Source organism: Ovis canadensis, chromosome 2 (genome assembly GCF_042477335.2).
Source record: "Ovis canadensis isolate MfBH-ARS-UI-01 breed Bighorn chromosome 2, ARS-UI_OviCan_v2, whole genome shotgun sequence".
Classification (NCBI taxonomy): Eukaryota; Metazoa; Chordata; class Mammalia; order Artiodactyla; family Bovidae; genus Ovis; species Ovis canadensis.
Window position 1 is genome coordinate 190,175,675 of NC_091246.1, and position 15,972 is coordinate 190,191,646.

The following is a 15,972-nucleotide window of genomic DNA, read 5'->3' on the forward strand; positions in this document are numbered from 1 at the left end:
GAGAAAGCCTGTGTACAACAAAGACCCAGCACAGCCAAAGCTACATAAATAAGGCAGCGTGTACATGTCAATCTCAGACAAGGGTTTTAAAAAAAGACTCTGCACTTACACTGCAAGGGGTACAGGTGCCATTCCTGGTTGAGGAACTAAGATCCCACATGCTGCATGGCACAGTCAAAAAGTAAGAAAAAAAGAAAAAAAATCACAGGGGACAGAGAGAAGATTCTGCAGCTTATACAGAGAGGTGAGTAAAAGCTTGGGAAACAGAATGACATGGCAAGTTCCATAACACCAGATGCCAAAATAGAAGACCTTCAAAATTCCGGGGAAACAATTTTCAACCTAATTTCTATGCCCAGGAAAACTATAACTTAGGTGTGAAAGCTGAACAAAGATATGTTTAGGGACTTCCCTGGTGGTCCAGGGGCTAAGACTCTCACTCCCAATTCAGGGGGCCAGGCTTCAATCCCTGGTCAGGGAACTGGATCCCACATGCCACAACTAAGATGTGGTACAGCCAAATAAATAAATATACTTAAAATAAAAAAGATATGTTTAGATATGGAGTGCAAAAGAATGTACCTTCCATGCATTCTCTGTTAGACAGAAACTGGAGGATAAACTCCAACACAACCAAACAGTAAACCAAAGATAGGGAAACAAGAAGTCAAGGTATAGAATTTGTGGAGGAAATGAAGAAAAACTCAGCGTGAAGGTTAAGGGAGTGAGTGAGTCTACAGAACGACCAGAGGGCAGAGCAAGAGGGCAGAAAGCTCCTCTAGAAAGAACACGGGTTAGTAGATTATGTTAAATGGCTTATCCTCCTCTACCCCAAAGGTTCATATCCTTAGAACCTTAGGTGTGACCTTTCCCTTTCCTGGAAACAAGGTATTTTAAGGTGTCATTAGTTAAGATGAGGTCATATTTATAGGGGCCTTAATCCAATATGACTGTTATTTTTTTAAGAAGGCACTGAGACCCACACAAAGAGAGACACAAGGGAAGAAGACCATGTCGAGATGGAGGCAGAAATTGGAGTGACGCTCCTACCAGGCAAAGAAGACCAAGGACTGCCAGAAACTGGGACAGAGGCATGGAGCATATTGTCCCTCGGAGACCTTAGAAGGAACTGGCCCTGCCAAAGCCTGACTTTGAACTTCTGGTCCCCACGGTGGGAAAGAATAAATTTCTGTTGTTTTAAGCCAGTGGCAACTTGTTACAGCAGCCCTAGGACACTAATAGAGCAGGAATAAACCAAACAAATAGGACTGATAGATTACATTTTGTTGCCTTTGATGATAGGAAACCTGGCACTGGATGGTTTTCCAGTTCTGTTGAGAATTTGGGAGAATTAATGACAGCAACATAAAACGAGTCAATTAAAATTGACTCCATAATTTGGGGATTAACATATACATACCACTATATATTGTCACCCTACTTTTTTAACTTATTTGCAGAGTATATCATGCAAATGCTCGGTTGGATGAAGTTCTAGCTGGAATCAAGATTGCAGGAAGAAATCAATAACCTGATATGCAGATGATACCACCCTTATGGCAGAAAACAAAGAGGAATTAAAGAGCCTCTTAATGAAGATGAAAGACCAGAGTGAAAAAGCTGGCTTAAAACTCAACATTTAAAAAACTAAGATTGTGGCATCCAGTCCCATCACTTCATGGCAAATAGATGGGGAAACAATGAAAACAGTGACAGACTTTATTTTCTTGGGCTCCAAAATCACTGCAGATGGTATCTGCAGCTATGAAATTTAAAAATGCATGCTCCTTGGAAGAAAAGCTATGACCAACCTAGACAGCATATTAAAATGCAGAGACATTACTTTGCTGACTGTCTGTCTTTCCAGTAGTCATGTATGGATGTGAGAATTGGACCATAAAGATGGCTGAGCACCACACAATTGATGCTTTCAAACTGTGGTGTTGGAGAAGACTCTTGAGAGTTCCTTAGACTGCAAGGAGATCCAACCAGTTCATCCTAAAGGAAATCAATCCTGAATATTCATTGGGAGGACTGATGCTGAAGCTGAAACTCCAATACTTTGGCCACCTAATGCGAAGAGCTGACTCATTTGAAAAGACCCTGATGCTGGAAAAGATAGAAGACAGGAGGAGAAAGGGGTGACAGGGGACCAGATGCTTGGATGGCATCACCAACTCAATGGATATGAGTTTGAGAAAGCTCTTGGAGATGGTGAAGGACAGGGAAGCCTGGCGTGCTACAGTCCATGGGGTTACAAAAAGTCAGACATGACTGAGCAACTGAACAATGACATTATATAAAACAATCAACAAGGACCTGCTGTACAGCACAGGGAACTCTATTCAATACTGTGTAATAACCTATATGGGAAAAGAATCTGAAAAAAAGTAGATACATGTATATGTACAGCTGATCCACTTTGCTGTCCACCTGAAACTAACACAACACTGTAAATCAACTACACTCCAATATAAAATAAAAATTAAATTTAAAAATGACTCCATAAAACATAAAAAGTCAAATATTGGAAGTAAGATGATTCTACACCACTTGGCTTGGTAGCGAACAATATTTATATAGACATAATGATGTATACCAGTCCATACTAAAGGAAATAAGTCCTGAATAGTCATTGGAGGGACTGATGCTGAAGCTGAAATTCTAATACTTTGGCCACCTGATGCAAAGAACTGACTCATTTGAAAACACCCCGATGCTGGGGAAGATTGAAGAAGGAGGAGAAGGGGACAACAGAGCATGAGATGGCTGGATGGCATCACTGACTCGATGGACATGAGTTTGAGTTAACTCCAGGAGTTGGTGATGGACAGGGAGGCCTGGCGAGCTGTAGTCTATGGGGTCACAAAGAGTCAGACATGAGTGAGCAACTGAACTGAATGATGTATACATTGAATATGATTTGTGTGTGTTAGTCGCTCAGTCGTGTTTGACTCTTTGCAACCCCATGGACTGTAGCCCACCAGGCTCCTCTGTCTATGGGATTTCCCAGGCAAGAATACTGGAGTGGGTTGCCATTTCCTTCTCCAGGGGGTCTTCCTGACCCAGGGACTGAACCCGGGTCTCCTACATTATGGGCAGTTGCTCTACCATCTGAGCTATGAGGAATATTTATATAGACACAATGATGTATACACTGAATATGATTCAGCCCCAAATGCGAACAACTCTAATGGGAAGATGAGGTGGTAGATGAAGAATTTTATGTCCTTCCCTTCCATCACAAGGAGTCAACCAGTAATATCTCAGATGGACAGATCAAGAAATAGTAGAATATCGTTTAGAAATATGAGAGTAAATATTAGGAGGAAGAACTGAAAAATGGGAAGGTATTACCTCTGAGAGGCAGAAGTGCGAGCCTTTTCAGGGCACTTTTTCCTTTTCTTTTGTTTTAGGCTGACATTTTATTTTTTAAGGAAGTTTATCCTCTTTTTAAAAATTCTAATTTATTCTTAAATTTTTGGCTGTGCTGGGTCTTTGTTGCTTGGTGCAGACTGTCTCGAGTTGCAGAGAGCTGGGGCTACTCTTTGTAGCGGTGCAAGGGCTTCTCACGGCAGTGCCTTCTCTTCAGTAGTTGCAGCACACACGCTCCGTAGCTGCGGCCTTGGGGCTCCAGAACTTGGACTCAGAGGTTGTGGCACACAGGCTTAACTGCTCCGTGGCCTGTGGCATCTTCCCAGACCAGGGGTCAAACCCATGTCCCCTACATTGGCAGGCAGATTCTTATCCCTGTGCCACCAGGGAAGTCCTAGACTTGTATTTCTATTTAATTCTTTAAACCAAGTACACGTATGACATTGATAAAAAATTTCTTTACCTAAATTCTGGGTACTTTGGGCAAATATGGACTCTGAGGGCCACTTGTTTATTATTTGTTTTACATCTTTAACAGTGAGTCAGTGGAAAAGTTAGAAAACCTGATAACTGCTTAAATTATGGTTTTAAGTGTGGCCCTTGGGACAGGGGTGTCAGCATCACCTGGGGCCCAGTAAGAAATGCAGAGTCTCAGGCTCCACCCCTGCCCACCAGACCAAGACTCGGGCCGGGTGGGTGGACATGCCCTCTGCATGATTCCAACGCAGCTCCAGCTGGAGGAGCACTGGTTTGAGTTCCCTCTGTGAATGGGAGGGAGCTTGATTCATCTTCTACAAAAGCCTGAGGTGTCACACTTTTCTGGGCACAGACTGACATTCCAGCCACCTTGAAAAAGTAAAAGCTCTGGATAAGTATTAAAAATTTTAGATGCCTGTGCCTTCTGACTCAGGGGTCCCAGTTCCAGGATTCTCTATTACATATGTGCTTTGCCCACAAAAGCACTCCTCACTGTGTTATTTGTCCCAGTGAAAAATGAGAAACAATCTTAACATAAAAAAAAAATAGGTATTTGGTTATATACATCCACAGAGTATTAAAAATGTTTATTGAAGATTTGAAAGAATACAGAGCATGCTTCTGTGTTCAAGGAAAGAGGCAAGATTCAAAATTCTACATACAGGATGATTGTAACCAAGTGGGAAAAACTAGGAGTATAAAAAAGTCTGAAAAGAAACCCCAGAAAATGTTCAATAGATGAGACTATGGTAATTTTTTTTTCTAATTTGAAAAAAAAGAAAACTTTTTGCAAAGTTTTATGGTTGACCACATACTCATTTAAGCAACTTATCTCGGGGCCTGCGGCAGGAAATAAGGACAAACTGAGGCAGGGGCTACTGCTTTTGCAAGAGAAAAGCCTTTCACAGTTGGAAAAGTTTAGACCTTCCTGAATCCTTTCATGTCCCCTTGGGGTTGTGCAGGCAGAGGCCTGGAGAGAAGGAACTGGTGCTGTTTTATGTGCGGCTCTAACCCCAGGGCCTGGCATATGGTAGATACTCAACAAATATTTGAGGAAGAAAAGAAGGTTCTCATCTCATTAAACCTGCCAAGAATCTGTGATGGAGATATTATCACAGTGCAATTTTGTCTCCTTGCTAGACTACAAACCCCTTCAGTGATGGAATCATTTTTATTTTTGGAACCTCTGTAAGCCCTTCTGAGCACAAAGAAGTGCTCAAAGAAAGCTGAATAAATTACAATCCTGATACTATAGATGATGAAACTGCCCATGTTCATTCAGGAAAATCCTGCCAGATCTGGGAGTCAAGGCTCAGGGAGCTGACTCCATATTGGGGATGTTTGGGGCAGAGTTGGCTGTATAAGGTAAGTCCCTTGTCCCAGGCTGTCTGGGACTACTGGCCAGTGTGGAAATCCAGATCAGCAGGGCCCTACAGCTTCCGCTGGCCAAGGGTCATGTGTTAATCAGACTGTCAAGAGTTCAGAAGCAGGAGGGCTTGGCAAACTCTGGCAGTTCAGGCAACCTCCCTGACAGTCTGATAGAGGCAAAACCCTTGCACATGATTTAGACAAGCAGAAAAGACAGTGGAGGGCATTCCTGGCAGGGACACTTCTTAATTAAAGGCACCAAGAAGAGAGTAAATGAAGCTATTGGCTGGTACACATGACTACCTCTGTAAGCCTGTGAGTCACTCACAGAAATCTGACTCTGTCTAGAATCCAGTGGGTAGCTTACATATGTTTATCAAATGAACAGTTGAAGGATGGATGGATGGGTGGCAGGTGGACAGATTGATGGACGTGTGTATGACTGGAAGGATGGATAGATGGATGTTTGTTTGTGGCAGAGTAAGAGTTAAGGGGATTTGCAAAGAGACAGGCCTTGGTTTGAATCTTGACTCTGTTCTTGTCCACAGTGTGAGCTGAGCATGTTATGTCACGTCTCTGAGCCGCGGTTCCTACGAGGCCTCTGGAGGTTGTTGTGATGATTAAAGTGCTCAGCTCAATGCCTGGCATACAGTAAGTGCTCAAGAAATCGGAATTGTTATCACCTTCACTGACCAGAAAGGAAAGGGGGAAGAGAAGCAATGGAACCTACAGTTGGCTGTCTTACTACCATTTCTTTTCCTGCCTGGACTGAATCCTGAATTTCCTTTGAGAAGCTCTGTGGTCTGAGTAGCTTAAGCCAATCAGAGGATTCCACTCCCTCAGGCCCCTGTGAGTGGTTCAAGGATGTGTATGACACAATCAGAGTGAATCTGAGTATTTGCTGGAATGCTGGGACACAGCCTCTTTCTTTCATTAGATGTAGCAATGAAGCCAGGAGAAAGCCCAGAAGCTGCTGACAGTTACACTGGGAACACCAGCCTAATGATAACACTGATGTTACAGGAGGTGAAGTAGAGAAACAGAAAGAAATAATGTTGTGCTGCTGGATTCAGCCTCACCTGAATGGTGATCCCTAGACTTGTCAGTTATATGAACCAATTAATTCCTTTTAAGTTTAAAGCCTATCTAAGTCAGGTTTTCTGATAGCTACAGTTAAAAGCACCCTACCCGATACAGAAAGGAGGTGAGAATGAGGACATATGCATGGAATGTCTAGAGAAGATAAGGCAACAGGTGTTGGGGGTATCAAATCGTAAAAGGCTTTGGATGCCAGAAATCAGACCTAGGTTTTAGCTATTACTTCCCATTTGACAGACAAACCGAGGCCAGAGAGTTAACCATCAAGAAACTTGTCTAACAGCATACAAGTTCACTAACTTAACTAAGTGTGGAGCTGAAACTGGAACCCAAGCCCTTATTGCCTCGGTGTCCTTTCCCACCTGTCACACAGTCACCATACCCTGGAGAACATACCCCATCCGAGGGCCACAAATCCCTGGAGCCACTTCCGTTCTGAGAAGAAGGAGATGACAAGGAGCGTGTGAAGATAGAGGCCTTCCACCAGCAGCCAGGAGTAGTTGGCCATGATGCAGTACTGGAAGAAGACCATGACCAGCTTACAGCCCACCTACAAAGAGAGGCAGCTGAGTTACAGGCCAGCCATCCTGGGCTTCCCCCCAGGAGACGAGGGGTGCAGCAGGAGTCGGCAGCCAGGCCACAGAGAGCATCTCTCGGGCTCATGGCCATGCCCCCTGGCCTTCCACTATCAGAAGACCAGGCTCATAGTGTCTCTAGGGTGCAAGTCCAGAGGCCGGCAGGCTCTGTCAGCACAGCCAATGGGCTGCTGCTGCAGCAGGAGCCGCTCTCAAATTCTGGAACTGGCCGCCAGTTGTCAAACTGTGTCAGATATTGCCCAATTCCCAACAGCAAATGAGGGCATTTTTCAGAGGAGGAACCTGAGGCCTAAAGAGGGAAATGGATTTCTGAGCAAAAGGTTGGTAAAATTCTTTCCTGGTTAAGTTTCCTAGAAACAGATGGAGAAGGGACAAGCCAGTACTGATGAGAGAACACAGGACCCCTGCCTGCACTGCATCTGGAATGCAGACCTTGAAACATTCAAGGGGGTGCCATAGGGTGGCCTTGCCTGCCGCCGTGACTTAGGTGACAGCCGTGTCCCCCGTCAGGATCCCGGGAAGCCATGCCTGCAGGGCTGTGGGGCACGAAGCTTCCACGCCCTCACGGCTCCCACTTGCACCCTATGAGGGTCTCCCTTACCCTTCATCCTCTCTTCCTAGTCTTTCCCTGAGGACAGCTCAGGGATGACAGCTCCTGGGATGGCCAGAGGGCTGCTGACAAAGTGCAGGAGGGTCATGGCCACAGGGGAGCGCCCAGGGCCACCCTGCTGGCCAGGTGTGCCTCCTGCCTGTGGTCTCCTATCTTATTCCAGGCATGGCCCATGGCTGGATGGTGAGTCTACAGTTTAGAAGAACCTGAAAAGGTTCCCTGCTGGGCATTGCTGGACTTCACTGGTCAGTGATGAGGTGGGGTCAGAATCTTCTAACTCCAAGCTGGTACTCTTCTTTCATCCTAGAAATCTCCCTGACACACAGGGGCACAGCTTGAGGGACCTCTCAGTTTGAGTCAGAAAATACACGCACATAAACATGCGTGCGAAAAACCACAAGCAATATACAAACTTCACAGAACTATAAGCAGTTACAGCTGTGAGTGGTGGGAAGCGCCAGGCGGGCTGATTAAACCAATCTCAACCTCCAGTCCCTTCACCCTTGCTTGCCTCCACTATGGAGACTATGATAGTAAAAAACTGAACTTCCCAGCTTCCTCTGCAGTTAGATGTAGTCACATGACACAGTTCCAGCCAGTGAGATGTGAACACAGTCTTGAGAAGCACATTCTTTTCCAAATGAAAAGCCAAAGCCTCCCAAAGAGAAAAATGTTTAACCTCGACTTCCCTCCTTTTTGCCTGAAACATAGATGTGAGGTGTGGGGTTGCAGCAGTCATGTTGCTAACACGGAGTATAAAGCATGGGATCAAAACTAGCAGAGCAGAAAGGTAAAAGGACTGTGTTCATTGTGGCAAGGAGCCACTGTGCCGCCTCTGGGTTGCCCATCTGTGGACTGCTTCTGTGGGGCACAACCCCCAGCTGTTTAAGCCACTGATGTATATACAGCAGAAGAGATTATGTTATGTACAGCGGAAGAGATTCTCAACTGATGCACAGAGTGATATTGCAATGAATGAAGACTCCTCTGCTTGTTCAGAAGGAGGAAGAGGGTGAGATTATGTTCCACTGCACATCTGGGCATGCAGATGCAGACCTGTCCAGGGTGCACTCACCTTTTTCTTTCTACAATCCCAACCATCTCTAGACTTGGCCATCTGTCTACATTTGGGACTTGGCAGGAGTAGAGGAAGGAGGAGCCTTGCTATGTGTCTAATTCCCAGAGAGGCTGATGCACTCCAGGACACTGGGAGTTGAACAGTAGCCCCCCTGGCTTCTCAGCAAACTGCCTTCATAGGAGTCCCAGGCTGCACGTGTGGGGACATGGGACTCCTTGAACCTCCTATTCCAGCCCCAGTGCTGGCCCCTTTGATTCTAGGCATTAAATCCAGCCTCAATGAATGGGGTTGGGGGGAAGCAGGCAGGCCTGGCCACACCATGGGCCATGTGGGCATGTTACCCTGTGGGCATCACAGTGGGTGGCATCGTCGGAGGAGAAGAGCACGGCATCCTTGATGAAGTTGGACAGGGCGCGCAGGATGAAGGACACGAAGAGGTGCACGTGGATGTAGTTGCGGGTGCAGTGGAGCCTCCTGGAGAGAGAGAGCACAGGGCCATAAGTGGCAGAGCCGGAGGGCTCAGCTCAGCACCCCCACCCCCTACCCCATGCACCAGGGAAACCCAGGGACTGGACGTGACATCTCTATGAATCTCCGAATGAGAGCCCAGGCCCCAGTGGCCAGCCTACACTGTTTCATGCTGCAATTGAAAAAAAAATAAAATAAAAGCTGATCTTATAAGAGTGAGATTCGATTCTGCCTCGACCACCTGCAGCTCCCAGAATTGTTAGAAGGGAGGGTGGGGAAGGGGGCATGTGGCACAGAAAGTACACAGGCTGTGGGGAGAAATCAGATCCAGGCTCCGCCTCTTTTCAGCTACACGACCCAGCTGAGCAAGCCGTTCAACCAGAGCCTAGGTGTCCCCCTTGCGGTAGGGGCAGAAGTCTGTCACCTGTTCCCCTCCTTCCCTCCAGGGACCAGGCTTTCATATGGGGGGACCCATTCCAGCTCTGGGTACAGACAACGCCACTCCCACCCTCATGAGAGACCTGACTAATCGGAGCACTCCACACCTGGCTGCGGTGATTGGCTCAGGGCTGGGCACGTGACCCAAGCCTGCTCGCCCATAAGAACTCCCCCAGGACTTTCACTGCAGCCAATGGAGAAAGGGGTCTCCCTGCCCTGGTGTTGCTGAGCTAGTAGAATGTGCCTCTGTAGCTGCTGGTGGTTGTCTCTACTGTCCCTGCATAAAGCCTGCCTGAAGCCAATGCAGGGCAAAGCAATGGTAGGAGACAGCCTAGTTCTGCACATACCTTTGAGTACCTAGATTCAGCCACACCTGAAGCCAGATACCCCTGAAATTGTCAGTTAAATGCTTCAGGTCACCTTTGCTTTTCTTAAGATGTTTTAAGATGGATTTCTATTTCTTGCAAACGTGAGTCTGGCTAGTATATCTGTAAAATGAGGGTGATACCTATCTCTTAATATTGCATGAACATCAGAATAATACATTTAAAGCAACCAGCACAGTAAGTTCTTAGTGATGTTCAGTAAATGTCAAATGAATGAAGGGATGAAGGAGGTCGCAGAAACTTCAGTGTTTTGCCACAGGTAAGCTTTAGATCTAGAGAAGACAAAGTGGCCCACCAGACCTTCCCTTCTCAGATAAAAGAGACCCAAAGTGCTGTGCCTGGGGAAGGCTACGGAGATGGAGAGCTGGTACCTGTTCTTACCGAAAGGCACAAAGGATGCTGAGGGCAACCAGGAGCATCACCAGGGAGGAGCTGTAGCCCACGGTGTACATGATCTTCAGCTTCAGCAGGTACTCGTACTGCAGAGAGAGACCTGTGTCAGCTCACCTGCCCACCGACGGAATCTGCCCTTTTACCTGCTCCAGGTGGCTTGAACCCCTTCAACTCTGACTGCTATTCTGTTCATACCCCCAAGGATACAAATTCATAGACTCATGATATCTTGGCTTGGGAAAAGACTTTGGGCATTATCTGATGCCAGTTCAAACTTCTACCCCATATACAAGGCCCCTGATTGCCACCTTGAATTCAAGTCTTTGCTTGAATACCTCCAGGGATGGTATCTTCACTGGTTTGTGAGGAACTCACTGGATAGACAACAGTGCAAAGTATTAGATTTTTTTTTCTCAAATGAATCTAAAATCTATTACTTTAAAATTGTACCTATTGGTCCCTTTTCTGCTTCTGGAGTCACTGCAAATAAAGTGAATCTGTCTTATACCTAAAGCCTATCATTATTTTATTTTTTTCATCATTTTTTAAAGTACTTTTATTTATTTAGATCATACTGTGCAGCATGTGGGATTTTTAGTTCCCAGATCAGGGATCGAACCTGGGCCCCTGCAGTGGAAGCACAGAGTCTTAACCACTGAGCCACCGGGGAAATCCCATTTTCTTCATCATTATTTTAAAAATAACTTTTTCATGGTAGAATAGCTTTAGACTTATAGGAGAATGACAAAGATGCCACAGAGAGGTTTGTCCTTTCTGAATACAGCTCTTCTGCCCAACTGTTCCCCGCTTACTCAGCATTTAGTATTCCCTATGTCTTTAATCTCTTTCCATTACCCGTGACCATTTTCCTCAATTAATATGCTACAGTTTGTGAATGTCCTTCTTAAACAAGACACCCTGAACTGGATACTTGAAAAGCTACAGATGTACTCTCTGACCAGGGAGAAGTAGAGGGGGACCTGGTTTATACACGGCAATCCCTGTTCTACACACTGTACTCCTGTTAACGCAGCCAGGCAGTCATTGACTTATTCAGCAGCCACTAAACACCACTGGCTCAGCTTTGACTCAACATCTCAATGGAGTGGAATAATGTATATAGAAATAAATGTAAAGACCTGTATTTTTTAGATTCAAAAAATAAATTGTACAACAGTCTCTAAAAGAACCAAAGAAATGAAGAGTAAAGCAATAATGCCATACCATCTTTTTTTACCAACCAAATTAACTAATATTTAAAAGTACTAATATTCTATGTAGATGAAGTCATGTGGTGGTGGTGGTTTAGTTGCTAAGTCATGTCTGACTCTTGTGACCCCATGGACTGCAGCTCACCAGGATCCTCCGCCAATTGCAGTTGGTCTCCTGCATTGCAGGCAGATTCTTTACTACTGAGCCACCAGGGAAGCCTCAGGTGAGGGTACAGTGGGAGTGAAAACTGGCTCAGTCTCTCTGGAAAGTAGCACAGAGCAAAAACCACACGCGTTCCTTCTGACTTCCCTTCTACCTCTAGGAATTAATTCTAAGAATTATCAGAAATATAAAAGCATATTATATATAAAGATGTTTATCACAGAACTGTTTTTAATGAAAGACATGCAAATGCCAAACACAGAATCGTTAACTAAATTCTTTTAAATTCAAATTATTTCAAAATTAGGCTATATTAAAATGCTACTTATCAAGAGTTTCAAAAGATGTCAGGACATAACATAATGCTAAATGAAAAGGCAGAATACACATTTTACATGTGATTTCTGATTTATGCAAAGAAAAGTGTTGTTGAATTGTATGACTCTTCCCTTTTTTGAAGATCAAAAAAGATTAAATATTGGTCATCTCAGGCAGTTCAATCTCACACATTCATAGAAACAAGATTGTAAGGAGTTGTGTTAGATACTATTAGTGATTAACTTTGGATTACAAACTGGTGGATACAGTCATTCTTTCCATTTGTATTTTTTTCTGTATCTTTCACTTTTCTTCAGTGGTAAGTATTGTCTTGTAACCAGAAGAAAAGGGTAACAAGAAAACACCAGCACACAGATACTATTGAGGAAATCTGACAGGCGTTTATACAAAAACGACCTTGAGGTTTGAGTGGTCCACGCTCCATGGTGTTAAAGAAGTGTATGCAGAGGGAACACAGAAAGGCTTCAGAGTCAAAAGACAAGGGTTCCAAACCAGGACCGCTACTACTCACCAGCCCTGGGCAAATTGCTTAACTTCTGGGTGACCCTAGGCAAATCTCTAAACTTCTCTGGGAGCCTCAGATTCCTCATCTGTAAAATGCAGATAATATCCACCATGCAGGCTTTTTGGAAGAACAGAAATGGTATCAAGTAGAGTATCTAGACAATGCCTGGCCCTTAGAAGACACTCAGTCCTTGTTAATTTTCTCCATCTTCACCTTCTACCCTACTATCCACTGTTCAGTCTGAGTCAGCAGTCTAAGACTGTGGTATGAAGTATGAGGCATGAGGTAGCTGCTAGAACAATTAGGCCTCTTCTCAGTTTCATTAATGGAGTGCTGTGGAGCAGCAAGCCACCCTGGAATGTCTGGAGTGTTCCAGGCCTGGGTATGTTATTTTAAGAGGAACATTAATGAAGTGGAGCATTTCCGGAGGGGGGTGACCATGTCATCTGAAGAGTGCATTAAAATACTTGAGTGCACCACATCCTGAAGGAAACAAACTTAGGGAAGAAGGGTATTAACATGACTGATGTGTAAAAGAGTAAGGCTGAACTGTAAGCTCCAGACACGGCAGAAGTTATCAGAAAGTAGATTTGACTTAGAAGGACCAAAATTCTTCTGACAGCAGAGGGGACTTTTTACAGGTTAGCTGCCATATGACACTGCCCTTCCCCACTGCTGCTGCTGCTGCTGCTAAGTCGATTCAGTCGTGTCTGACTCTGTGCGACCCCATAAACAGCAGCCCACCAGGCTCCGCCGTCCCTGGGATTCTCCAGGCAAGAACACTGGAGTGGGTTGCCATTTCCTTCTCCAAAGCATGAAAGTGAAAAGTGAAAGTGAAGTTGCTCAGTCATGCCCGACTCTAGCGACCCTATGGACTGCAGCCCACCAGGCTCCTCCGTCCATGTGATTTTCCAGGCAAAAGTACTGGAGTGGGGTGCCATTGCCTTCCCCACTGAGGTGACTGCAATTCCAGAAGCCAGGAGCCACCTCTCAGGAATGAGTGCAGGGAACCAAGAGGGCAGCAGGTTACATTGGGTTAATGGTTTCTAGCCTTTAGGATTTCAAAGAGCAGTGAAATGTCAAAAAGCTGGAGACTGATGCGCTGTCCCTAGGATCTTGCCATGTGTGGGATGCACCCCAGAGCTGAAGGTATCAGCTCACTCAGGAGACACCTGGTTTTGCAGCCCTGGGTCAGGAGCAGTGGGTCAGCCTGTGGCAGCACGAGGAGGCATGGAGGACAAGTGTGGAGGGTCCAGGCTGAGGGTCCCATGCTGTCCTGTGGCTGGGTCACTGTCTGCCAGGTGACCCTCAGGACATCCCCGCCAGCTCTGCCTTTGTCTTCGAGCTCTGACCCCAAAAGACCCGTGTTCCCCCAAAGCCAGATGTGACCTCAGTGCCCTCAACCTCTGCAACACCTGCCCCCAGAGGGCTAGGGGTCCAGAAGGAAGCCTCGCTGCCGTCGGTCCTAGATGAGGCTACCTGTCTCTTTGCTGTGTGTCCCAACTGGGTCCCTTCCTTCTCCACCCTCTACATTAGGAGACAGCAGACATTCTCCATAAAGGGACACACAGCAAACATGTCAGCGTAAACATTCCGTCTCTTTTGCAACTATTCAGTTCAGCCCCTGCAATGCAAATAGATGTGGCTGTGTTTCAATAAAACTTTATTTGTAATAGCAGGTGATAGGCTGGATTTGGCCCAAGGGCACTAGTTTTCTAACCTCTGCTCCGGGTAAACAAAGTCAGCTTTATGTACCCATGTGGCAGCTTTGCCTGGTCTTTCTGCTAATCTGAGTCCACTGTTGGCAACTGGTGCATGCCAAGTCAGGAAGGTGCAAAAAGACAATCAGTAAATACATACTTTCACAATCATTTGATTAAAAGATAAAAAGACATTTTAACACTCAGAAAGGATGATTCAATTCTCAGCATAAAAGACTAAGTTTGTGGGGAACTCCTTGGCAGGACAGTGGTTTGGACTCCACACTTTCACTGCCAAGGGCCCAGGTTCAATTGCTGGTTGACAAACTATGATTCCCACAAGCCACATAGCCAAAAAGAAAAAAAACAAAGCCTGTTCTTGCCTGGAGAATCCCAGGGACGGGGGAGCCTGCGGGGCTGTCGTCTCTGGGGTCTCACAGAGTCGGACACGACTGAAGCAACTTAGCAGCAGCAGCAGCAGTACTTGTCTGTGGTCTGGCATCAGGGACCAGCATATCCCACGGTCTGGAAAAACTTACACCAATCTTAGGGATTCTGATATTTTTTTACATGAGCTGAAGTTATAGTAGGTCGTCGTCGTCTTCTTCTTCTTCTTTTTTTTTTTTTTTACTATTTTTGGGCAATTAATTTTCTCAGTTAAGTCCAGAACTTTGCATTTATCTTTGTTAAATCTCTGTGCCTTCTCTGGCATTTTAGAGTTTCAACCCAGCCATGAGTATCATGGTTCAGGCCCTGACCTTTGTTCTTATCCAGCTGACTAATGTTAGCCAACAGTTCTTAAGTGTGGCTTCAACAGAGATAACTCACAAAACCAAAAGCTCTTTAGGGTCCTCAGTAATTCCTAAGGGTATAAAAGGGTTCTGAGGCCAAAAAGTTTGAGAACTGCTGGTCCAAGCCATGCATGTGTCCCATCCCTCTGCCAGGAAACGTGCAGAGGTGGACAGGCTCAAGTCACGTTGGGTCAGTGAGATGTGAGGACGGGCTTACTGGCTGTTTGCATATGAAGCTTTCTTGTGGTTAGCAAGAGGTCAGGCTGTCCCTCCTCCTGGACAAGCAGGCCTGGGAGTCTGCGGCTGCTGTCACCAATGACACACACATGACAACAGGATCCCAGCCCCGGGATAAGTCATCAGGCTAGCAGGAAGAGAGAAGAAACCTCGTCCTGAGTGGCTTTGGGGTGCTGCTTCATTACAAGCGCCCGACACCTGTCCACTGTATCATAGTTACATGAGCCAAGGTAACTTGTGAAGCCCCTTGGACGTTTCTGTCACTTGCAGCCTACTCATCCTTCTGAACCTCCATCCTGTCATCCATTATACATGTGATCCTTCTGAATCTTACGGACTTTACAAATGTGATCCGTATAAGCCTCCTGTCTTCACATAGGTCAGAGACAGAAACGGAAATCTACAGAGGTCTGGGCCCATCCACTGGCCCTCTAAGACCATGCGTAATCCCCATTAAATTATTCCACCTGGATCTGAAGACCTCCTGTATCTTCCCTAACTGGATGATAAGCTCTGGGAGAGAAGCTCCATCCTCCACTACCATCCCTCACCCAATCTCCTTTAGGAAGGACTCTGAACCAAATGGCCTCTTCAGGGCACCCACACACCAGCATCCTCTCTTAAACCAGGCCTGCCTGCAGCTGGGTGCTCCTGCCTCCTGGAGCCTGAATCTCCTCTGAGAAGGGACCTTTGTGAGCAGGTGCTGTGGCCCCTTACCCTTCCCAGCACTTCCAGGGCT

The 15,972-nt window shown here is 45.8% G+C and overlaps 1 protein-coding gene across 2 annotated transcripts in view; it reads right to left on the bottom strand.

Annotated features, from left to right (window-relative positions):
* SCTR (secretin receptor) overlaps window positions 1-15,972 on the bottom strand; it is a 73,494-nt gene that overhangs the window by 16,943 nt on the left and 40,579 nt on the right. For both annotated transcript variants that reach the window (XM_069574441.1, XM_069574442.1), the window contains exons 5-7: window positions 10,276-10,373; window positions 8,944-9,076; window positions 6,715-6,868 (exon numbers count right to left, since the gene is read on the bottom strand). In XM_069574441.1, coding sequence (XP_069430542.1) covers window positions 6,715-6,868; window positions 8,944-9,076; window positions 10,276-10,373 — 385 coding nt within the window. The remainder of the gene's footprint in view (window positions 1-6,714; window positions 6,869-8,943; window positions 9,077-10,275; window positions 10,374-15,972) is intronic.